This window comes from Cimex lectularius, unplaced genomic scaffold (genome assembly GCF_000648675.2).
Source record: "Cimex lectularius strain Harlan isolate CLEC.00 unplaced genomic scaffold, Clec_2.1 scaffold88, whole genome shotgun sequence".
NCBI classification, from domain to species: Eukaryota; Metazoa; Arthropoda; class Insecta; order Hemiptera; family Cimicidae; genus Cimex; species Cimex lectularius.
The window spans coordinates 1,301,282-1,328,050 of NW_019392660.1; the positions used below are offsets into that span (position 1 = coordinate 1,301,282).

Sequence of the window (26,769 nt, forward strand, 5' to 3'; positions counted from 1 at the left end):
AAGTACTTATGACCTTTCAAAACCGGCGAGACTTAAAGTTCAAAGCGATTTTGTATTTTTTTAATTAATTAATTTTTTGAAAAAGAACAGGAGCCAACGACGGGTACTGGTCTCAGGTCTGAGGTCATGGCATGAGTCAGTTGAGCTACAGGGCGTGGCCGAGACCAAATTGGCGGGCGCCCGTATCGATACGTGGCGCCGGTTGGATCGCGTCCCCCGACTCGATACCTCGGGTCCCTTCCTACCTCGTCGTACTCATGAATAGTGACTAAGGTTACACAGTTACACACTCACACCTAGGATTGTCGGTCCGCTTTTACGAATACCTGGGATGACAGTCGGTTGAAAGGACAACAAACGCGACTGTTGGTGAGTCGAACAGTTTTGGACAAATTTGAACCTTTATTGTATTTTACAATGGTTAATTCATGTCAAATTCAATTGGCGCGCGTCTTACTGTACAACTGACGTTTTTTGACGTTTCCGTACCTGTCTCTTTCTCGTTACCGATAGTCAACAAGTGGTTTTTAACGTCAGTCGCACACCTTTATCAATTTAATACTAATAAAACGAGCCAATCGCTCGAACATTTATTCTTAATTATTATAATTATTTTTTTTGTGATTGTTTACTTGAAATTAACACTACTTTAAAAGTCTTTTTAACGGAATATTCATCATTTTTAAATCCTATAAAAAAATCATCACGATGTTGGCTATTTCAAGACATCTTTCAATACAAATAAGATAATTTACTTACATTTTTTTTTTTAAATTTGAGTACATTACATCCTGTCCATGCTACATCCAACATCCAACATCCAGGAACACCTTGAGCTTATTGAAGACTGGTGTAAAAAATAGAGGACAAGACTGAACGAAGAAAAATGCACTCAGCGTACTTTTATGCTGAAAAAGCAGTCTTGCCCTCCATTACATATCAACAACAAAGAGATACCAGTTTCGACTCAAGATAAATACCTGGGACTATATCTCGAGTCTGGCAGTCTGACATGGAATCCCAACAGAAGACTTAAAAAACAACCACAAGACTTGAACTACTATGAAGACTTCTAAGACCGAAATCAACTTTGACCAACTAAGACTTTACACAGTTCAAGACTTTACTAAGACCAGTATGGACACACAGTGGAACTGTGTGGTACTGCCAAGCCATCCGATATCTAGCGCAGTCAATCCTTCCTATTGAAAATCCTTAGACAAATTGTCACCTTATTATGTCACTAAACTCATACAGAGACCCCAACATTCCTTTTGTCAAAGAACTGATCAGGTCCAGATTCTAAACCTTCCACACCAACCTTTCGAACCGCCCTAACCATACTGCTCGAGCCCTATCCACTCATCCCCATCTTGAAAACCCGCCACTCTTGAAAACCCTCCTCAACCGACGGAGGCCTCGGGACCTCCTTGAGACCTAATCATACACATCCAGTGCCATCTTAAAATAGGTAAAATGTAACAATGTACAAGGAAATATATAGAAAATTAAAAAAAAAAAAAAAGAAAAAAAAAAAGAGAAAATACTTATAGGTAGTACTTCGATGATACTAAAATGTTGTCTGTTTAATTAATACTTGTGGCATTATCACTTTGCCAATCATCATCATAACTTCCTAGGAGATTTTGCAGCCATTGTCTCTTCAGTTGGCAAGGAGTGTTCGAGGGAATTCGGTTTCTCATGTGCTGATTTACAGTGGTTGGGAGAGTTTTGTGAATTTTGCGATAACAGGAACGGATTTCATCTTGAACGAAAAGGCTATTTAAGTCTGTATGTGTAGGTTTGATGTGTAATATGTAGCATCTGGTATTTTTCGTTGGATTAAAGATAGGACAGTTTGAATGTGGCAGATGTTGGCCATATCGGCATATTGTGAATCCACACTTCCAGTCAGTAAGTCCATATCGGCTTAAGAGTGGTGTTGTAAAGCAGCTTTTTATTTTTGTGAGGTAATTAGAACATCTGCCAAGAAGTCGAGCAAGAGTTGTGTATCGTGCCCTTCTGACGTTTCAGTCGTGTGTGAGATTTAGTCTGAGGCGTTAGTCAAAGTACCTTGTGACCTTGTGTCGAAGGTATTGCACCTTGTCCACAGTTGGGTCACTAACTCAAGGTGACTTTTAAATACAGGCAAAAAAGAAAAAAATTCTAAATAATCATTAAAGTGTTTAAAAAACTAGCCCATTTATAAGTATGTCAGGTTCAAATGCAGGGCCATTTATTCGGGACCTTTAACTTACAGTGATGAGCGCTGTGTTTATTTGCCCCCCTGTTAGTTTATTGTGGATTCATTTCTTGTTTTTTTTTGTTTATTTTATGTATATGTTCCATGTAAATTTGCTGTCCATATAGAACCAAAGGTATGTGCCTTGGTGGGATGGTTTTTCTAAGTGTGTACATTGCATGCCAGCTCTTTTGTTCATTTAGCTTAATGCGCCACTGAGTAAGGAGGTCTACGTGATCATGGGTTGCTTTTGCTACAAGGTTGGGTCAGAATGTGAGAAGATTGCGGTGTCAAAAAAGTCAGGGTGTTATGGTGTAGGTATTGTCCCTGATACTCCCTTGGGGACGCCGGCCTTGATGAGCTCTGATCCGCCAATTTTAACCTTGGGGGCACAAAAAAAAAAAAAAAAAAAAAAAAAATTACTGAGCAACAATGCTTATTTTCTAGGTTAGATGGAAGATATAGGGTCAACTACTCGACTACTACTAACTCCTACTAGACAGTAGAGTGAAGGGGTCTATTGAGTTGTAAAATAACTCCTTAGTTTTTCAGTAATTCAATTTTATTTATTTTGTATTTTGTATATTGAATTAATCATTATTGTTTACACAATCTGAAAAAGGGCTAGTTAAGCCTTTTTTTATTTGTCAGTTTCGTTGGAATGTCTTTTTACAAGGTGTTTTCCTAACATAATATGTAAGTAAAAATAGCACATTTTCAACATTTAATTGTATTTTTATTACAAAGAGAAAAAATATTGCTCAGGCTGTATATGGTGATGACATTTTGGGAGAAAGCACACCCATTAGTGGACATTTCGATTTGGAAGATGCCCTACAATTATTGATAATAACCAAATTTGTCAAAATTTTTGACAGAACCAAAGTTTTGTCTTAAATAACACACACTCAATGACATGAGGCATTACAGAGACACTTAAAATATCTCGTACAAGTATTTTAACGTCTTTGAGAACAGCTGGATATGTTTGTTGTTTACATATTGATCGAGAAGAATTTATAGAATCATATCTATCTGTGATTCCCTCCTAAAATGTAATTAATGTTAATGACCCTATTTTAGCTTAGCCCATAGTACTTCTTCTGAACTAAACGGTTAATTATAGTGTGAACTGTATTCTGAGTGATCAGTGTCAGCCATTGACAAAAACAACCATCATTGGCTAATCTCCTTTTTTTTTTTTACCAGGATAACGCTCGCCCCTACCTGTCTTTATAGACTCGCCAGAAATTGGAGCTTGGCTGGGATATGCTACCCCACTATATTTGCCTAACATTGTGCTTTCAAATTTTAAATTATTCTGAGTTCTGCAAAACTCTGTTAATAGGAAAAGCTTCACTTCACATAAGGACTGCTTATAACACATCGAGGAGTTAATTGCTCAAAAACCTGGGAATTACAAAATTACATGGACAATGGCAAAGATAGTGTAACAAAATAGTTTATTCTTGATTAAATTTGTTTACAAATACTGTATATTTTTATTGAATTTACAAATTAAAAAAACATTACAAGTTTATTTTACAACCCCATATATTGTTTAGCTTATGAGGCTTCTTGTATGTCTGTGGATGTTGTCCATTTAATAAAATCTGCTTCTGTCGTTTGGGCTTCTGATCATTTTGCTCCGCTTGTCCTCGCTGTTTTGGTCAGTGATTCTCACCATTCTCAGTGTTAGGTTTTTGTATTATTTTTTTGTTATCGATTTTTATTGAAATTTATGGCTATAGAATTTCTTGTATTTGTGGTTTTTGTGTCTAATTTAAAAATAGTGGGCTTGAATGCGAGTGTGGTGTTAAGTTGTTTTTTTATTGCTGTTATCCTCAGCACAAATGGATTTTGAAACAATACGGCTATTTTAAAGAATCATTAGTTGATTTTGTATTTTCTCTCTAGAATAAACATTGCATACATAACTTTTCCAATGCTTCAGGGACTTATGTTTATTCTTACCTTTTTGTTTATAATGAACAGTTTAAAATGACCAGTCTAATAAAACTTTTATCTAATTTGGATTGACACAACTTAACTTGATACAAACTTCAAACAATTCCACTCCGAAACTGAAATACTGATCGCTTTCAGAAGAATTTAAACACGTTGAATACTTTCCTGTAAAACCTTATGCTTAATCGAACTTGTCGCATCTTTCAAAAGACTTACGTACAATCACAAAATTGCTAAAAGGATAAATTCTTGAAGTATCTATTATAGTTTTCATAATTTTAATTTCTGTTTTCGAATCAATAATATAATAAATTATTAGTGTTATTTTCACATAATTCACTTAATTTCACAATTTACATTTTGTTGAATAATTGCTATCAAATTACATTAATATAGTAGTGAGATTTTACGGTCGGCTTGGACTCTTGCAACTTGTGCTTTTATGACATTGAAGAAACTGCTAACCGTTGTTTGGTCTGAGAGAAATTTAACATTACAAGCATTTAATTAAATTCATAATTTTCATCTTTTTAATTTTGAGATACAATATAATTACTGTTGATATAATTAATGTCTTATCCAGGGTTTTCAGTAAAGTAAATAAATCCAGAAAGTTAAGTGGTTTCATTTCATGTCAAATAGAGTTTAAAATTCACAATATGATCCAATAGGGGAACGAAACATCATAACACCACTGCTAACTCAAGTAATGAACCCTCTCCAACAAAATTTCTAGCAGTTGCAAAACCAACAAAGCATCCTCCTATAACAATATTCTTTGAGAAAGCTGAACGAGCAAATTTTCCTGTTTCATAACCATCTTCAACTGTGGAATTTATCTTTTTTTCAGTCCACTAACAATTTTTTTACAATTTATTTTTGTGTTGTAGATAGGTACAATCCTGTTGATGTATGTACATATCCTGCATGGGATAAACTTTATGTTTGTTATACATTGTATTTTTCTTATTGAAAGGAACCTGAAATATGTGTACATAATTGACGATAGGCAAACAAGATAGAAAAAAAAATAGTAGATAGAAGAAAATGCTTCGAAATGTCAAATTTGAGGCGTCTCTTATTATCCGCAGTTCTCATTACCCTTGATTACGATTGGTATGTATATATGCGGATATAGAGAGAATACAGAGGTATTTAAAATTCTAAATTGCTGCTGTGGTTCTTTCTTTGTATTCTCAATATGTAAGCATATAAATTTACCTTTACATGACAAAACTAATTTCCATAAATATTACAAGCCCATCTAAAAAAGAAAGTATGAAAATTCAAATTTCCTTTGACTTCAAGGAAGTAGAGAAAGAAAAATAATAAAGAGTAGAGGGAAAATAAAAATATTCTATATAAACTTGCTGAAATGCTGATTGTAAATATATATCATCTTCAAATAATTAAATATTAACTATAGTCCGACATTTATTTTTTACTGTAGTTGGGTCTTGTGTTGCTGAGTTCAAGAGTCCAAATCTTCTTTAAAATATTTAAAAGAAGCAAGGCCATTCATTCGTACTTCAATATTTGTGTTAACTTTACTTTATTGGAATATTTTTTGTTATTTGTTGAAGCTAGCGAGATAATGTAGTTGACATCCCCATAATTTGGTAATTTTCGATCATCCTGATTGAATTATTCTTGCTCTATGTGTATTCACTTCTTCAAGAAACTGCAAAGTGTATATGTCATGAATACTCTGGAACTCGATGGTCTGGATGAAAAAAAACAAGATTAAAAAAGAAAAAAGATAAAACTTGTTATCTGCCGTGCTTTTGACCTATTTTAAGGTCATCATCAGGGTAAAACAATCTTAAAGATGTCTACAATGACATAATTGAGTTTTTAATAAATGGTTTCAAATTTCTTTGAAAATCTAGACAAATTGTCTTCATTGAAATTTGAAATCGTTTATTAGTTACATCAATTTGTAGAAATATTTAAGATTATTTTGCCATGATGATGACCTTAAAATATGTCGAAAGTTTGGAGATAACAGTTGAATTTATTTTTTTTATCCATACCATACCAAGAGTTCTTGATAGATAAGTGGTCAATCAGTACATCTAACACTTTAAAGTGTAAAGACAGTAGTAGAACCATTTCATTTAATTTTTTCATCATTTTTCATTTTAATTTTTTCACGTAATCATTTCTATTTTGTACATGGGGGAATGTATTAATTGTTTGGAAAAAACATAAAATTTAAATATTCTGACATGGTTTGGTACGCTCTGGGAGACAAGTTTAAAAATATTTTAAATACATTTCAAAATTATTGTTTGATTTTTGAACAAATATTTATGTTTAATGGTGTAAAAATGAATATTTTTATTATATTTTTTTCCATTGGACTAAATTACTCTGTTCAAAATTGCCAATTATGTGATTAAAAAAAAAACTAATCACAATCTTCTGTGGTCAAAATATTAATTTATAAATAATGAACGTTAAGAATTTCAGAGTATATAACTTATATGAAAAGGTACAATTTCATATGTTGACACTTAAATGAAGGATTTGTGAGTTTGAGGAAGAGCCAGTTTGAAAAAGCAATTCTCTAAGTAATCCGGTGCAAATTTTTGACCTCTTTTCAAGAAAATATGAATCATCTTTGTGTACTCAACGTATTTTTCTAAATATGATCCTTTTGCGCTCAGAAATACTCTGTGAATATTACAAGTTCAATCAGTATTTTAGAAATTTGAAGAAAATGTGTTGAAATTTAAATTTCATATTTCTTTTGGCTGCACAATTCATTTACACCTTTTTTTCTTTGTCTACCGGGGCTCTGGTGATTATAGTCTTCGTTTCACATGAAAGTCAGTATTACCTAAAAGTTCTATTGTGGAGTTGACTCGTGTTTATTTCCAAATCCCCCAAAGTGCACTACCATTATGGTTGTTTAGAATTTTCTGGATTTCTTCTTTGTTTACTTCGCTAAGTATTTCCTTTCCACAGAGACTTAATAATGAGTCGGCTAATTTCTATCTCAGTTTTCCTTTTTTTTTTTTCCAAGATGGCAATTGAATGGTCTATGGCCTTAACATGACGGTAACTAACTAAAGTTTAATAATTATTAATAAATTTTTTCAAATAATTCAATAAACTTTCTACTTTTTTATTTTTTTTTATTATTTTTTTAATTTTTTTTTTGCCTTATGATCTTTGATATTAGCCATGACGAATTCTTATATATGTTGTTCAAATTGGGGGTTATCGGGAAAAAAGGACCAGAGGCGACGGTGGGAATCGAACCCACGACCGCAGCGTGAGAGTCTCTCATGCTAACCACTCGGCTACCGCGGTCCCCCAAAACTTTCTACCTAAGAAAATAAATAAATAAAAACAATAAAAGCTGGTAAAATAAATTTTTAGGCAAAACAATGGCTCATAGTTTCTTGATGAAGTGCCAAAACTGTAATAAAGTATATTTTTGACAGGAAAACTGAGCGATGATGTCTGTTATATATTTTATTTTTTAAAATCTGCACATTGATGAATTTCAGGTTCAAATATAAATATTGCTTAATATTTATCTTTTTAGTACTTAAGAGGGGATTCTGATTTCATCAGTTCAAGTGTAGAATATGTAGTAGATAAACTTATGATTAAAGAACAAAATTTTGTTTGACAACAATAAAAATGAATTTGTTTTTTCATTTCTAAATTTATACATTCTGCTCAACACATATAAAATAGGTTTTATAGTTTTCTTTTATTGGCTATTTTTCAGGTTTTAATGGAGTTTTGATAAACAAGACTTCTCTTATCTTCACGTTGGATTGCCTTTGGGAGGTGTACATTGTAGTGACTAGGTTTTATAAGCGTAGAATTAGAAAGAGCAAAAGATTTTTTAACAAACTAATCATGCCTACCCAACTTGCGTCAGATGTAGAAATTCCAGAAATTCGCGTTAAAACCGCATACAATGGGTGAGTACTGCTGATTTTGCCTTACATTGAATTTATAATTTTTATTATATAATAATTTATTATCTAACTATATCATTTTAGGGAGATTATGATTACATACATAGATCCTCATGTAACACTAGATCAGCTTTGCCAAGAAATGCGCGATATATGCCGCTTTAATCAGGAACAGGTTTTCACAATGAAATGGGTGGATGAAGATGGTAAGGAAATATTTAAAAAAAAATCATTATGGATTGAAAATGACGACTTGTTTTCCTCTAGGTGATCCTTGCATTATCTCGACACAAATGGAGTTGGACGAGGCCATCCGGCTTTATGAAATAAACAAAGACACGGAGCTCACCATTCACGGTAGGAACTTCAATTTATGTTTATGTTTAATTTTTTTAGTTTTCTTAAAAATTTTAATGATATAGTTGACAGTAACTTATTGCATTATGTTGTATTTATATTACTCAAAAGGGAGGTAATTTGTTAAATTTCCTCTTGTGGTCCGTCGGGTGATGAAAATTGGTTGAAGGACCATGATATTTGGTCTTTTCTGATCCTTTTGAAGATATTGAGAAGCTGAAATGCGTCTGATAGAGGGAAACAGTTTGGATAGACAAATTATTGGAAATGCCTAATGATGCCATTGGGTTAGAATACCTAGAATACTGAGAATAACATAAAAGTATAGTTTGACCTCTCATCCGTTGTGTTATTGATGTTAAGCCCTCCTGTGTGTATGAAATGACTAAGGAGCTCAAGCTAGGTGGTTTTTTGTTCATGCAAACCAGGTACAAAAATTCAGGACCACTAGATTCAAAACTTGGATCTTTACCTTAAGGTTAGTTCACTCTCAACCATTGAATTGACACTGGGCAAAATGTTCACACTTGATGATAGCAATGGATGTTAGGAAGAAGGGGTTTGTGCTTCCCAGGCACTGCAGCCTTCTAGCTTATTGTACCTTCCTAGTTACCTAGTTCAGTGCCATCGATTCAATCCTTCTTCTCAGAAGGATTAAGTCATTGACTGCTGCTGCTACGATTTCATTCCCGGCTTTTTATTTTATTTTATTAATTGTTTTATTTTTTAATACTAAGTTATACCTTCATTGAGCCGTTGCTTCGCATTTGAAGATGAGCGGCTGTTCCTCCCCATTGCATAATCTGCAAATGTGATCATCGTTGAATAGACCCATGCTATATAGATGTTTTCTTAAATGGAGCCCCAATTAAAGGAGGATGAAAAGAATTTTTTTAATTTAACAAGAATGTCCATAATATCTTTTTTCAAGCTTCTTAACGCAGAATTTCTGTGGAATTTATCATGTCTCAAACTGATGGCCTTTCTTTGACGGACTGCATGAGAGTTTCATCACTTTTTTTATGCAGTACAGTTAACAAAATTTAATTTAAAAGAACAAAAATAGAACTCTAAATCACTTACACAAAGCTTGACAGGCCGCTGCGTTGTGTGAACAGAGAGCAATACTCTGATCAACACTACCGTAAAACATTGATTTATTATTATTCGGAGATCGTGTGGTGCGGTATGGTGTGATGTAGGCTTTAGAAAAACATTTTCTTTATCGTGCCAACGTTTCAGTTTCAATCTTTATTAAGACTATCTTCAGGGCCTGGGATTTATAAACATTGTTTAAATTTTACAAATGTAGGATGTGAAAAAAAGGGAATTTATACCATGCTAGAAAATTTTAGATTTATAAAAAAATAATTTATACGATGCTAGAAAATTTTAGATTAAAAAAATGAATTTATGCAATGCTAGAAAATTTTAGGAAAAAAGTATAGATTCATTTTTTTTATTCTAAAATTTTCTAGCATTGTATTCATTTTTTTAATATAAAATGTTCTAGCATTGTATAAATTCATTTTGTTTATTTTTTAAATCAAAAATTTTCTAGCATTGTATAAATTCTTTTTATTTATTTATTTTTTAATCTAATTTTCTAAGCATTGTATAAATTCATTTTTTTAACATCTTACATGTATTTGTAAAATTTAAACAATGTTTATAAATCCCAGGCCCTGAAGATGATCTCAATAAAGATCAAAACGTTTGTATGATAAAGAAAATGTTTTTCTAAAACCTATGTTACACCAGACCACATCTCATGATCTCCGAATAATCATTGACTAACGGTCACTAAACACCCCATATTGATTTATGAGTCGAAACATTTGTGTCACTTGCTTGCCATTGGTGAAACCATGAGTTGAGCCGACAGGTTTCAACAGAAAAGCAGACCTAGAGAGCTTGCAGTGTCCTGTGTACACCCTGCTTTGAACTAATAGAACGATCCGTCGAGTCGACAAAAACTGCTCTGTGTGAATTTACAATAGTCTAAGTGATGAGCACCACGTCAATGACAACCAGTGCAACCATCGACACCCCTTTACCACAAAAATTTAAGATTCACAATTTTAAAAATTACTGCCAATTTGTTAATCAAACTTTATGAGCCTATGTATCATCGTAATACTATTTCCTTGTGTATTGTTGGTCAAAAGTTTTGTGTGGCTTCGATCATTGCTGGTTTCAGCATGAGAATAAGCATACCAGGATGTTCATTAGCCAGGATTATTTACTTCCGTCTAGCCCAAAGTTCCGGTGTATTTAAAATCTGTTGTACAGAGACTAGAATTGGGGAATGAATCATTGGAGTTGGTAAGAATGGGCCAATGAGCCAAAAATGTAGGATTAAAAAAAAGTTGGTGATTAGTGACAGTTAATCGATAATTATTCAGAAATTGTGAGATTCCAGACCGCAGCTCATGATTTCTGAATAATTAAAAAAAGTTATGGTTGGTTTTCCTTTCTCCACCATGTAAAATGTTTTTGTATCTTTTGTATCTGCTGGTTTGAACATTAGTATAAGCAGAACTGAATGATCAGATATGATCTAGCTACTGGTTGCTTATACTTGCAGAATTCAAAATATCTCAGAAGAAATGATAATATGATTCATATTGTTTTTGTTTTACTAATATATACAATTATTGTTTCTGTCCAAATCAACAGAAATAATGGTAAAATTGCCCCCTAAATTTTTACTAATTGGCATAAATAATAAAATTTACTGAGACAAAATTGCAAAAAAGTTAATACACTGATGATTTATTCAAATTTTCATTTACACAAATACAGCTTTTAACAATGTAATTAATCAATTGGAAAATGTAATTCAAAAAGTAACGGGTGGAAATTTCTTTCTGCAAATATTTTACAGAAACGAAATGCTTTAATTTGACACGACTTTTCGGTTCATAGTCTAAATTGACCATGGAAAAGAAAAATTGTCATGTGGTAGGAAGGAGCAGAGATAATGCTGACTTGTACATCTGGTAAGGGGGGGATACTGAAAGGTAGTCTATTGATGCAGTCACAACTACTGGGCTATCATGCTGGTCACTCAACTGTTGCTCTCTTTGATAATTGTACAATTGTAACTCTTTCTGGCCCCCCACTTTTCAGTTGACATTGATTCGGCCTCTGTGCAGACGCATTGTCTGTTTGGGCAACGATTCTGTTATGCTTAGCTTGCTCGAAACTGTTTATGACTTTTCTTTGTCGATGATAGATAAAATCATTGTTAGCTCGCCAGGTATGTCTATTATTATAATAATTTTTTATTTACAAACTATTGACTGTTTAAACTTAAATTGCAATATTTTAAAACTTTTTGCAATTTCAATTTGGTGGTTTAATTTTTTTAAAAATTTTTAATGCTTATAATTTTGTACACTTACTCTTTTACTCATTAAAGTAATGAATAAAATATTGGAAGTACTAATAATACTAATTACAAACAAAAATAAATAAACTAAAAAAGCAATATTTTCCCTCCAATCATAATGGTGGAAAAATTTATTTTATTATCTTTGATTTTGAACACATTTAAAATATTTATACAAATTCAGATTTGAAAGTGAAATTATACAAGAGGAATTAATTTATATTAATGTTTTTGTAAAATTTTAGTTTGTTTGATGATAACGTTTATACATAAAATTTTAAAGTGCATAATATTTCATGTTAACGGGTAGTGCTGTTGCTTAATTTATCCTTCTCTGCAAAACTCCTAAACTGAATTATTTAAAATAAAATAAGCTCATTGCAGAAAAGATGGTATTATTATTATTCTTTTTTTTTTTGCGGTGTGTTTTCAAGTATAAAATTTTGTCAACAGACATACAATTATGATTCACAATCTGATATTCGTTAAAAGTGAACAGTTATCATCAATCCGTGCTTAAGAAAATAAAGGCTTTTCAAAATTAATTAATTTCAACGTTAAAACAATACACCGGAATGTTCAAATTACTGACATCATAAATAGGGCCACACTTTGCGGAATAATTATCTCATTTACGCTGTACTTATATACCTTGCCTGGCACATTTCTGGTTTCCTTATCACGTTTTTTCTTTATCATGAAATGGAGCCGTTGCTCATCTAACTGACATCATTTTAGCAGTTTATTCTATTTTCAATACAACCATCAAATTGTATTGTATGAAATAAACAGGAGTGAGGAAGTATTAATCTTTAATGATGAAGTTCATTTAGTGATTGGTATACTTTAACTTTAGACAATTTTTTAAAATATAATATTTTATTACAACCTGCAGTTTCTAATTACATGTAATTTGCATATATAAAACTATTTATTATATGTAATATGCATATATAAAATTATTTATATATTATTGAGAGGAGCAAGTAATCAATAATTACATTTCACTTCGCTAATAAAAGTGATGAAACTTGATTAATTTTTGGATAAATGAAATTTTAAATTGTGGATGGTAGCATTTACGGTGTATTTATAACTGATCTGAGGATGCAGTTGCTTTCATTTATCTTTATTTTCCATTGTCTACAACAATCTGCTAAACATGTAATATGTCTCTGCTTAGAGAGGACAAAATTAATTTTTTTGTGACTGGATCATGTCTTATCACCCCGATTGCTTATTCTCATTGGCGTCATGTCTGTTTCAGCATTTCGCCATCTCTAGTGGTTTGTTGGTGCAGAATCATTTAACAAAGCTCACCAAATTTCTCAATACTTTAGCTTAGAACTTACAAAAATTTATAAAAATTCAAAATAAAAAAATTTCTGTTATCTTATTAAAGAACTATAAGTTGGCGATTTTGTCTGAAACTTTGTGCTCATATTCTTTATAATTTCGTTGAAAAAAAGTTACTTTTATCTGCTAAAGGTTTACCAAATGGCTTTTGTGTGAAACTATTTATCAGTCGGAAAAATCCGAGCCAAACTCATCCTTTAAAAGCGATTGGTCGATGCATGCAGACTTTCAATCCATTAAATCCGCTTTTCTTTCCTTTTACCCTATTCAAATATTTTGATTTAAAATACTTTCCTCGTTTCGTTCGGTAAATTGAATAAAGACGTTGGAGGCGTGTGTTTCTTTTTTTCTTTCATACCCGATTTGGTTTTAACTTTTAAATGACGACAAAATGTTGAAAACCGGTGCAAAACGATTATTAATATCTATTCGAGATATTCGATTTTAATTAAAACAGTTTAAGAAGGAGTTAATTAAGAAAAGGAAAAGGAGGTCGTAGCGAAAAGGGGTCGTAACAAAAAGGGAAGCTCGCAATTAATAAAGGCAATTTATTTGCGACAAGAATAATACTTACTGAGGAAAGGATGTTTGAAATTTAAATATAATCCACTGATTTGGACGTAAATTATTCCCTTTCATGTAATGTTAACAAATTACAATTGTCTTTTGTATTAAATGAGGCCATTTAGCAAAGAAGGATAGTATGTTTCTAAAACCCTAGAAACAAAAGGTATGCGGGTGCAGTGTGGAGTTTCTGACAAATATATTATTGTTTATACAGTTGGTGTTGTAATTCTCTTTTGTTTTAAAAATGGTACGCCCATTGCTTTTATAAACATCACTTGAAATAGAATCTATAAAACGCTTGATACGACACCATTTAAAATGAACCAAGGTAGGCTAACGCTTTACACTACTGTTTTACAATTACAAAAAAAAAGGTTCAACTTAAGGATTTTATGGCATTTTTCGTACAGGAACTGTTACAAATCCGTCCTACGTGAATACGCAGTTTAAGAAATAAATCAACAAAAATATGCTACATCATTGCATATACATTGTTGTAAGCATGACGAACCAATTTTCACTGGGAAGTTTTACAAATATTCAAAACGTGCTTGAAAATTTTTCTCCGAAAAAACAACAACTCGCTGTGTTATGGTGTAATTAATCGGCAACACAGCGAACAAACATAAAATAAACAGTGGGTACGTAAATTTATCATAAAAAGTTAATATTTTGTTTATATATATATTTTTTTTGTAATATTTACGTCAACACCAAGCATTTTTTTCGGCCTGCAAGTAGCTAGGACTATTGTCGGCTTATGACGCTTTGTCTATTTTTGACTATTTAGCATTTTTTTAAATTTTTTATTACTTCTATTTTTGTTTAACCCTAATGTCCTAAGCCAATTAAAATACACATTCATACTATTTAAATAGAACTTAACTTAGATTTAAGTTTAGAGGGTTTCTGAAAGTTCTCGATGTTCTCTCTTTGGCGAGGAGATCCCCATGTGTCAGCCTGGTGTGGCCTGTCCGCAGGCGAGTCGATATGATTCTTTATTTCCCATTTCCACCATGTATTGTTGTATTCAACCTCGTATTGTTGTAATACAAGTTGTATAAACACAGAAATGTCATTGAATTATACACTGAGGTCTCTAATGTCCATAGAGCATAATTCCCATTGGATTAACCCGTGCTGATCTTAATTAAATGTTAGTGTTAATGTACAATCTCGATTAATTCGATATCCTTCCGGTAATGCTTCTGATTTTGAAATTTCGATTGTATGTTTTGCTGACTGTGTGATTTGAAGAAATTAATCACAAAAGCATGACTGCTGATATATTATTTAACGTTTATTTATAAATATTTGTAAGCAGCATGCTAATATTATTGCCATAATAATCATATAAACTTTGTTACGACATGTTTAATTATTCATATATCATTGCTATTATTATAGGCAATTAATTTTATTTATTTTGTTTTGTTATGGTAAAGCTTGTGTGTAATATTGTATATTTTTTATTTGACAATTTGAACACATTTGTACATAGGATTAAAGAAAAATGGCGCGGCACTTATTTGTCTTAATCGTAAGGTGCATTGAGTATATGCACATAATTAATTTGAGAGAAAATGGGAAAAAATGATGTAAAAACAACTAACCTAAGCATAACGAAATTTAAATAAATAAGAAGCGTAACACTAAGCCAAACATTTAGTTATGTAGTAACTTCATTTTTTCCGAGTCAGGCAGCACTTAAGGCCTTAGTCTTATGCCAGGTTCAGGCAAGAAGCATATCGAATTGTACGGAATCCCTGGCAAAAGTCAGTGATAACAATCAAAATCAAAGAAGGCTACTATGTTCATATAAATTAACATTTTGTTCCTTGCGTTTATACCGAGCTGTTGGACAATAGGGGCAAGAATTGTTTTATGGCGGAGACTAGGTTTAAGCCAAAGTATGTCTCGTTTTTGGACCGTTCAGTTATAGTGTCTCGTGGCATAGTTTTTTCGTGCGAGGTCGGTCTGCAATTTGTAAATAAAATGGCTTCAGTTTTGGCTGTGTTAACTTTAAGCTTCCATCCACTGTAGAACCGATTCACGACATCAAGGCTCCGGTTTTGACTATAGCACTAACCTTCCATGAGTGGAGGGTAGAAGCAGAAGAGCGTTAGTCTCAGACTCGATCCCTGGTGAACGCCATCAGCTGTTTTATGAGGGAAGACATCACTTTACGAAAATATGCTTTTAGATACTGTAGGTAGGATTAACTTTTATAATGTAGAATGGGAATTTCTTTTCGATTAGTCTGTGGAATATTTCATTCTGCCAGACACAAATGCCTTTTCCATATCAAGGAGCACCATTGTTGTTGTTCAGTCGCACAGACGAGTCCGTCTCTTAGCGACCCCATGTACCAATCCCGCCAGGCCCTCCTGTCTTCTGCTCTCTTCTCTGTGTACTCAATTTCATGTCCTTTCACGCGTCAACCTGCAGCCATTTGAGTGTCTCCATCTGTTACTGACTCTCTGCTTTTATATGAAAATTAAGTCGATATTCTAAAATGCTACCCAGAGTAATCAATATTCCTCGTAATTACCACCCCTTCCTTTCTCGCTAATAGATTACTTGATTATTGGGCAATATTAATTAACTTAGGCATTTGATAAATATATCTTAAGGATTGAAATTTTACAAATTTTAAAGCCCTTAAATAAATAGATTCGGAGAAAATATATCCCTAATTATCTTTAAATTACTCAATTCGATTTTGGGAGTAGGTTAACGATTTTTCACACAACCGGGAGGCTCAATCACTCCAGAGTTTCCAAAGTACAGCCGATGCATCTCTTTGGTCCATTCTAGTTGCAGGGAGGAAATCATCGGCGGGGTGGGCCTCAGGAGAACCGGGTCAATGTGAAATCAATGCACCAGGGGTGGCAAGGGGCGGGCACCTTTTCTTGGCAAAAACACCTCCAGTCCTACGTGGGCTGGAGAACGGGGTTGAATTCTTGCCTGAGGGCTTGAAGAAAAGGCAAGAAGGGGTCCCCCGGTCGTCTTTTGGAAGATTTCTTTAGCCTTCTCTCAACTAAATTCCCAACTAACCCTTCACAGCCCTCACTCCCGATGGAACGAGGGGGAATCTATTGGACTTTCAGTCCAAGTCGTGCTTTGCAGTGCGATAAGAAGTTTTGAAGTTTTCACCGCTTCTACAACCTTTTGAGACACGTTGATGTAAAAAAAAGTAAAGAAATTTCATCCTCAACAATAAAACTTTAAATAAGGTCAGTTGATAATAAAAAAAAGGAAAAACGAAGTAACACTAAAGTAAGTCTTTTAAGTGAAAAACTAAGAACAGCGCAATTTTTAAATTTTTTTCTCTCTGTATGATTAATTATTTGTTATATTTATTATCTTAGGCATGTGTCTGTTTTGTTGTAATTTTCATGTTTTCGTTTCGCTCAAATTTTTGTTAAAAACACTGCTCACGCACGACGCATCCGATCAGTCTAAAAAGGCAAATATGCATTACGTGAAGAAAATCGTTGAGCGCCAATCTACTACTAAATACTTAAAATTCCTTTGGTCGTACCAGGTTGATGAACCTTGAAACAAGGGTCAACCGATATTCGTTTTTCCTTCCGAGTCGAAAAACGATCTGTAAAGGTGTGACAGAATAAGAGCCACCTGTTCCATGTTCTTAACTGACTTTTAAAAAAAAAGTTTCCGAAGAATCGTCCTAATGTCTTCTCCAATGGAGTCCTATGAAGGATCTCATTAAAAATAACAATTGAATTTTGTATTATTCTAGTGTTCCAACTAGGAACTTTCGCACAAAGAAACATTTGAACTTTTAACGACGTCTACTTTCTGTCATTTCTATGATGTTATTGGTGTTTTGTAAACTCCACGGATGTGTTTTGCTCCGGATTTTCAACTCTTTAGGGAAAATTTGGACAGAGTTTATAGACTTGCTTGGATGTCCTTGTTTTAGTGAAAATATAAATGCCCATAATTTTTTTTTTTTTTATCGTAAGATATAGTTCCAATTCCATTACAAGTTTCCATATACGGCTTTTTCCCGGTATGAGCTCGTTTGAGACAAAATACAAAAACGTTATTTCAGGACGGTGTGGATACGTTTCACAAAAGGGCCGTGTCCGATAGGAAAACATTGCCGGTTTGAAGTCTTTTCCAGTCCCACCATTCCCGACAAATTCTTTTTGTAATAGGTTCTAACAATATGTTATTCAAATAAGGAGTATGTGCAGCTCTGATGATGAGTTAATTACCATCAACTCACCAATTACAGGTTTTTTTACAATTCCCTTTTTTGATATAAGATTAAAGGTACTAATAAAAAAAATTATATATATAATGTGGGAGGTTTATGGGCCAACAAACAGCTGAGGTAATCGCCGACCCTCTGCACGTTTTCCTTCTTTTTGTGGTCTTTCACGCGTATCGTATTTCTGAACTGCAGTCATTTGACATCTCGATCTGGTTACTAACTCTGCTTTTATATGTATACTACGACGATATCCTAAAATGCTAGCTTCTTGTTTGCACCTCAGAATAAAACATGCAGTAGATATCTCCACCACGGAGAAGTCTGATCACATTCACTCCGCCACCAGTGTAGTCGATATTCCAGGGACGGCATCGAACCAACTCCATTCTCGCTAATAACTTACTTTTACTTTTCAGACGTCACACACTCACCCCAGAATACTCGATATTCCTCGGCGCGTGGTCGCATCCATTTCATTTTCACTAATAACTTACTTTTATTCACCAGACATCTTGTACTCACCTCAGGGTACCCGATATTCCTCGGGGGTGTCTAACCGATTTCATTCTCGCTAATAACTTACTTTTACTCTTCAGACGTCACACCTTCACCCCTGAGTACTCGGTATTCCTCGGGGCGTGTCTAACCCATTCCATTCTCGCTAATAACTTACTTTTACTCTTCAGGCGTCACACACACTCCCATGTGTCCACCCCCCCAGGGCATTCGATATTCCTCGATAAGCAACCCTTTCCTTTCACTCTTGTAAATTACATTCATTCCAAATAAACACAACACTGACACAATTCAAACACACACATACACAACACTAACATTATTTGTATTTAAAAATAAAAATAAAATTTTATATGGATTTATTTTATTTACTTCTCAAAACATTGCAGCTTAAAGTGAGATAAGAAATATTGCAATTAACTCTCCCTTTTTTTCTTCAATGCGTTCTTAACACAGGAGAGATAATTTGATGAAAGTCCGTGAAGTTACGATCCTCAAGTTCATACAGTAGATAACAGTTCTTGCCACTGAATCTCACTTAGTCTTGAAGCTGAAAGAACTCTTTGAAGGGGGAAAAGGTGCTCTAATATTTCGAACACGTAAATTTTTTGATAGAAATATTTATCTACCCCATTTTTCTTTTTTTGTATCTACTTGAACTTACTTCCAGAGTCATGTACTGGATTGAAGCCAAAAACCCCTCACCCTTCAAGAGAAACAGTTCTTTGTTTCACATTTATCTCCCCTGGCCATAACTCCCTTCTATGTTTCCCTTTCACGGTGGACTTCTCATATTTATTAACAACATTGATCATTCCGGACTGATGCACACAAACATTTAGTAAAGCTTGGAAATTCGTCTCGGACTTTTGATATTTTGTTCCTATTGTTGTACAAAAGTTAGCTTTTTGGGTTTGTAAGTAACAACGTCAAATTATTGTAGTGCTTTAACAGTCTAATGTATCGCTGTTAATATGAGCTTATGTGTTTGGCGTTAATTAGGACGAATAGGAGGAACGTTTACAACGGATCCGCCCAAAGTTTATAGATCCATCATTCAAACCATTTGGGACGCATAAAGTTTATCAGTTTTCTTCCTAGGATTAACGTCGTGACTGAATAGGTCGGACTGACTACCCGGCTAAGACTCTGGTGATTCATTACCACCGGGGAGTCCATTTTTCAATGGTCTTGAACCTCACTCCCCCCCCCCCATATAATCTTGTTCCAACATAATTTATAGTATAATTTCCACGGTCTGTTTATAAACGCTTTCGGACATGGAAATTGCTGCATTATTCTACATTAGTACTTACTGCTTAGTATGCGTTTCTTTTAATGGTTTTCGGGTTCGTTTTGAACGACCAAAAAAGGAAGAGTGCCTAGGAGGTAATTTCCTTATTATTAAACTATGTAAAAAGAAAAGTAAGCATTTTGAACACGTTATTTATTTTTAATCAAACGTTTATTTGGTTTCTGTTGCGTCAATAAGCCTGCCAATTGTATAAACTTTAATTTGACTCTTAAATTGTCCAATTATTACCCTAAACTAAACGAAGTGAATACTCAAATTTCAAATTAGAAACCATTTGTATCAACAGAGAACATTAAAGAATGCAAAACGAAAATCAACAGTTTAACACTACCACCATAGGGTCAATTAGAGGATCCGTTAAAACTTGCGGGTTTGAGAAATTTAACAAACCAGCGAATGAAGACGGACCCAACAATATGCCTATGCCGGTTCATCATGCGTTCACCGACTTGCAGACCAACACCGATCATAATTCGTTTTCTTTAATCGTTAAAATATCGAGTTGAAGAATAAACTTCCAATTAAAATTTTAACTAAAACACTCGAATTTAAACGACAAATACACTATAAAGCATTAAGAAGAAAGAGGGTTCCTTGTGCAGAACATGATCCTTCTTTCCAAATATCAGCTTTTTAACTCGTTGGCTAGATCTATTGCCTGCTATGTCTCACAATTTGGGGATATCAGAGATTTGAGAGTCCAGCAAAATTATTAAGATTTTTCATAAAAAAGTTGTTTCTTTTACCAACGATCAGTCCCAATTTTATCTTATTATTTGAAACTGATGTAGACCTGACGGAGATTTTCACATTACCATTGCATTTCAAGTCCTCAAAGTTCTAAATCTATCATTTCGACTTTCAAAAATATCAGTAATTGAAGCAATCAATGGACTTCATGGTTCAAAAGCTGGATTGCTGCAAAGCATTTGTCGGAATTCAATCCGGACTTTTCATCTTCGCACCTTGGAAGAGGCAACTCTCCACATTATTAATTAAAATAAATGAAAATCACAGGGAAGAGGCTGCCACTAGTGCCGTATCGTCGTCCAGATTCTTGTTTTATAAGAAACTGAACATTCAGTCAGGGTTGTTTTCTGAGAATAATGAATCGCCCAGTACTTGGTCTGAGAGTCAAAATGGCTGTTCAAATTGAGAGAGGAATTTTTATAACTTTACAACACCTTGGATGGACCGAGATTATTACCCGGTGCACTCTCTGTAACTTAAATTTTTCTTGCCGAGTTCCGTATGCATTACCTGGGTACTTCCAAGCTTAGTGATTAGGGATGGTTAGGGTTATTTTTAAACATTCTCACTCGTACTTAACAATCGATTGTATTTAGTTGCTCCCGTATTGTCTTGCTTTTTCTCTCTTTTACAATTTTATTTACACAAAATTTGTATTTTTACCTAGTTAAGTTTTACATTCTAATTTTTTTCTAACTCTCTTTTTCTGTTGTGCTTTCTATATCATTTATACTTGAAAATCCTCAAATGCTGTCGAGCGAAGGGGGGGAGTGAGAAAGGAGAAGAATATAATATATTATCAGGTCAACCTCCGGGTGAAAGAATGGAATAATTCCAAGATGTAAATAGTTGTCCTTTTTTTGTATAGTACCTATATTTAGGAAATAAAAGTATTATTATTATATAATATTAATAAGAAGAAAGAAACTATTAAAAATCACACTAACAACAAAATCAGCCTCCAAAAAAGTGGATGCATAAAAAAATTCACTTAGCAGCATCTACAGCAAAATTACTTTAAATTTAATGAACATCTCTTCAGGAGATGGACTAAGCGTGGTCCACCCTACTTCACCAATACTCGCAGAAGAATTTTTACCAAAGCTCAACCGACAGTATGAGAAAACAAAACATTACGCATATATAAGACGTATAAAGGAATTATTGGAGAGGAACCTGAACCAGGGCACTGCCGTCTAAGAAGGCATCGGTTAGAGGAGTACATACAGGTACTGGCAGAAAGAAGAGGAAACGGCAGAACTGCTAGGACCTATGCAGGTGTAGATTCCTGCAACTAGGAGAGGAAAAGCCGAGGAAACATCCTACAATAAGGAGCCACTGGCAACGCTACGGAGGTTGACCAACAACTGAAGCTGGCAAGTGATTTACTAAAATTAGGAGAACACAATAGAACTCAGGTCGAGGTGCAGAAGGCCCTGTGATATTGCCAGGAATAGGAGGAGACCGCAGAACACATGCTACGTTTCTGTGACGGTCTATGGTGCAGGTTCTTGAAACTAGGTCAAGAAAAACCTCAAGCAAGATCCTACACTAAGGATCCACTGGCAACGCTACGGAGGTTGACCAACAATTGAAGCTCGCAAGTGATTTATATAGAAGAAGAAGAGCACAATAGATTTACTCAGGTCGAGGTGCAGAAGGCCCTGAGATCGCCACGTTCACCCCTGTCCCATTCGTAGATAATCCATTTAGGTACAACATATTAGTTGATAAGATTGGTATAAAACAACACGGCACATGCAGATTCTGCAAAGAAGCAGCGGAGACACTAACACATCTAACTATAACGCCACGTTTCACCCGGGTGGAAGTGTTTTGGCATATACATAATCGTAGAAAAACATTCAACCGAGCCTACTAATTAAATTTCTTGACACTTTAGGACTCACCGGTGGGCTATATGTACAGATTCGTCCTAATCTAACATTGTACATTCTACGAAAGCGATCATCACAATAACCAAAAAAACGCGAAAAACCCATCTTTTGGAATTCCAAAGACACCGACAAAACGCTTTGACTTTTAACCAACATATAAAAGGGGTCTAAATAACGCACTGACTGACCGAGGACGCACTGACAAAATCATAGAGAATAGATAGTACAGGATGATCGAAAAGATCAAACTACAGGCTTTCACCTTTCAGACCTCCAGGGCAAATCTGACCGTTTATTGAATTGTTATTTAAACATTTTCTTTCCTATTGAAAATTTTTAATTACCTTGGTTCAATCTGGGCATAAAAACAAACTAGTTCAAATGTTGTTAGGAGCGTTTCAACTTTCCGCTGTTTTTTTCCCTGCTGGTCGTCAGAAGGTGGATAATGTAATTGTTGTTTGATGAGTCAAGCCACGGACGGTTGAAATGGTCTAATAGCGGTGGCCCTGTTACAGATTAAAACAGCCTTGTCTGCACATCTCTACTGTGCCTTAATTAAACAAAAAAAATTATTTTCATCCAAGAAGTGTGTATCTGTATAGAAGTTTAATTTTTCGATTTTTAATCAAGAAATATAACGGGTAGTATGAAAGTCAATACATAATGTTCAATTTATTCAGAAGGCGAATTAGAAATTGATTGGAGTGAACTTTTTGACCTAAATTAAAACACGAGTCAAATAATTGCTATATATAACCTGTAAAATCTCTGATAACTGTTGGAGCTTTTATCATTATTGATGAAGGGAGGGGGGGACTAGAAGGCGTGGGCATGGTAGTAATCACCCATAAACAAGATTCAGCGTGGTAATCTAAACCGGTAAACCGTAAAACTTTATCAGTTGGGCACATTTTCCAACTAGGAACGTCCGTCTGTCTTCGGTTGTGGAAAGATAAACTGGTCTACGTGTACCGATTGCATTCTAAGTTAAGAAATATTAAACAACTGTGTTGCAATGAATACCAAGTGTTTCAGTACTCATATGTCTCCATATTGTCTATGTAATGTTTAGGTACGTATTAAACGTTGGTTCAATGAACAAAATTCGTGACTCCACGTGCTAGAGGTAATGGAACATCCCTGAGACTACGCACAGGTCTGATCATATGATACAATATTACTTGAATATGCCAAGTCTTCTACAATTAAAAAAGTGCTAGAGCGTTATTTTATCTTTGTGGGCACCTACACGGTCGCTTTCTTGTAAGGAAGTACGCGTACTGAGCGTTTGTGTACCTTGTCACTTTTGTGTGATGGCACCATCGTCCACCAAGGGACTTAATGTGGAACTAGGGCGGCGATGGGTGGTACAGTGTGGACGAGGCGGGAGGCCCTGAAAAGATGTACCTCGTGTCCTCGTTCGTGTCCCTTTCTCAATCCGGAATCCTTCTTTCTTCCTTGCTACCTCTCTCAACCCTTGGTTACAATGGGGGTTTTCCCGGCGCCAAATAATGGTGCAGCCTTGAGGGCGTGGCAACTCTCTAGAGCACAGGCTGTACTTGTGTAGGCCTCCGGGTCGTCAGGGGGCGGAGGGGGCTTTATCGGAGGCACACGAGGGTTAGGGTACCAGATCCTGTCTGCATAGACGGGGGAGGGTGCATAACCATCTTACTACGGGGTAGCAGAAATGTTCCAAAGTCCAGTCCCTGCTACATTAGGAATGGTATTCGTAGTGGTTCGTGGCGACGCCCCTGGCGGGAACTTAGAGAAGAGGCTGTTCTTCTAACTGTGACCTTCGCTCGAATACTTGCGTATGAACAGCGTTATAAACCCGCCCTCTCGGGATACGAAGGATTGGAATATCGAATAGTGTATAGCGTTGAGGACGCTCAGACTACGGAGTCCCTCGAATACGTGAGAAGTAGCGGATGGGAATGGATAGTGGCCGGTTGTGCCTACTCGAAGTGTGTAATGTGAACGAATGGCGAACTTTACCGAAGGCAGTCTCCTCTAGGGGGTGGTTAGCAATTCCACTTTAAACAAAATCGCTGCCGGAGCGGATCCCGAATTTTTTACGCGGGGGAAGGTCCAATACTCTGGGAGATAAAGTGGCCTTCTCTATCTAAGGAGTGCGCGGGAAACCAGGCTGATGATAGGTAGACCTTTGCGCGCGGCATACGGTTCGATGCTCAATGCGGACCCAACTACTCGGAACGGGCAAGCGGAGAGCGAGGTTCGTCTTGGCCCCTCGGGGCTGGGGCGGCCTCTACACCAACGCTGCGGCTGTAGCACCGTCATTCGTATGCGGAAGTGGGTCAGCTATCATCTTGAGAATCAAAACGTCCGATAAGGCCTAATCGGCCAGGTGCGGGCGTTAAAGATCCTCATTGTCCTTTTAAGGACGACCGATTGTGCGGAACCTCATGTCCAGCCATTGAGGTTGAGCTCCAGAGGCTACCACAACATCTTGGTCATTCAGCCTTCAACGCACTCAGTACCTAAATCCACCAAATCACACAATACATTCTTTCCTATATATTACGTATTACACTTATCCATACATGTTATATAACTACTGTAATTACGGGTCAACGCCATCGGCCCTCTCAGACTTCACATTCACGCCAATAAATACAATCTCATCACTCACCAATAGATGTGGTGTATCTAGTTGTTTTTCCTACGATTGATATTAATACAATGTATTGTCTTACCTACATGTTATTGTATACCTAAAGCTTAGTTAGATACAATATATGTTTGATATACAATGTCTCATAGGGTGCACATGAAGTTTTTCTGCTCTGGCGAAAATTTGATCTAAGTAGGCTGGTAGGTTAGGATTAAATTGATAATGTATAAAACAGCACAATTCTAAGGCTGAGAGTCTCATCAAAACTCTCAGGAGCTCCTCAGAGAGCTTAAATTGATGATTTGTTTGTTAGTGCATATTTGGTGAATCTGCTTGTTACTTCTTCGATCAATATCAGTACAAATTAGTCTTTCTATTGTTAACATTTAGCCAAAAATTGAGTCTGTCTCCCCCTAGTAACGGTTGTGATTGGTAGTCATTAAATCAGCGTTAAAAAATTGAGGCTTTTAGTATGAACAAGTCGTTACTTTTTTAGGAAAAAAATTATGTAAATTTTTCGAATCTGATTCGGTTCTGATTGCAAAACATTTTACGTTGAAAAAAAAATGGAGGTATTGAGCCGGAAGCTGGAAGTCTTGGGAATAAAACATCGTTCGAGCGATTTGTATAGTGCCCAACGAGCCGTTCTAACACCACGAAACATCCCCCGTTGCGCTCCTCTGTACCTGGAATCATGTTGATTTTCTCCTCTTTTCATATTCCTCTGCTCTGTGCTTAGTTGTACCCGTGATTTCACCTGGACCAGCTTGAAAATTGACGCTCGATTAAGTCATCAGTGGGCGGCAAGAGATAACTAATCAGTGTAACGTGTCGGCGAACGCATTATGTGTGAGGTAATAGCTCAATACGTCGGATTCTAAGATGTGAGGAAGGGATTGGATAGAGGACGAGCGTAGGTCGTTCTGCGCTTATCCTTGCCTTAGAGGGATCGTCCTAGAATTTAAGCTCATGAAGCGAGGTAACGTCACATGTGAGGTTTGAAAATTTGCCATTGTTTCTACATTTATTTATACGTACACAGAGACTTGCATATATTTTGTTTCTCTCACCACGGTAATACTTCATTCTTTAGGAAGGAAGGAGACGTTTTATTTTAAAAAATGTACCGGTTTGACAAAGGGGTTTTCTTTATTTTTCGTTATATATTTGTTTCCCCGTGTAATTTGTATTCATTATGCAGATGCTCCCTTGGCCTTTAATTTTTCATAGTCAGTTTTTTTTTTTTTCAAATGTACAAGTTTTGCTCAATAAGCACGTTCATAGTTTAACACTTGTTTTTCTTTATCAGCTCTGTCCGATTAGAATTAATTTAAGACTAAAGTTTTAACCTTTAAGCTCTGTTGTGTTCTGTTTTAGTTTTTCGTCAAATATATTGGTCATCGCCAGCCTTGTCTTTTCTTTTCTTGTCTTTATCGAGTTTTAAACCTACTTGTTTTTTTTTTCCTTTTTCACCGGCCAAGTTATATTGTGTGATATTACTGTGTCCAACTTTTTTTTCTTTATCCTAGCATTTGTAACGGACATACACAGAAATAAAATGAAACTTGGTTAGTCTGGCCAGCATTCACA

General features: G+C 35.1%; 1 protein-coding gene across 2 annotated transcripts in view; it reads left to right on the forward strand.

Annotated features, from left to right (window-relative positions):
• The first annotated feature begins 256 nt into the window (after positions 1-256).
• Positions 257-26,769, forward strand: part of LOC106668003 (atypical protein kinase C) — a 341,008-nt gene continuing 314,495 nt past the window's right edge. The window contains exons 1-4 of one of the 2 annotated variants that reach the window (XM_024224864.1): positions 257-369; positions 7,956-8,154; positions 8,236-8,357; positions 8,419-8,508. In XM_024224864.1, the coding sequence (XP_024080632.1) occupies positions 8,090-8,154; positions 8,236-8,357; positions 8,419-8,508 (277 nt within the window). In that variant the 5' untranslated portion in view covers positions 257-369; positions 7,956-8,089. Of the gene's footprint in view, positions 370-7,955; positions 8,155-8,235; positions 8,358-8,418; positions 8,509-11,562; positions 11,771-26,769 lie in introns of those variants that run through there. The other variant, XM_024224866.1, reaches the window with a different exon arrangement.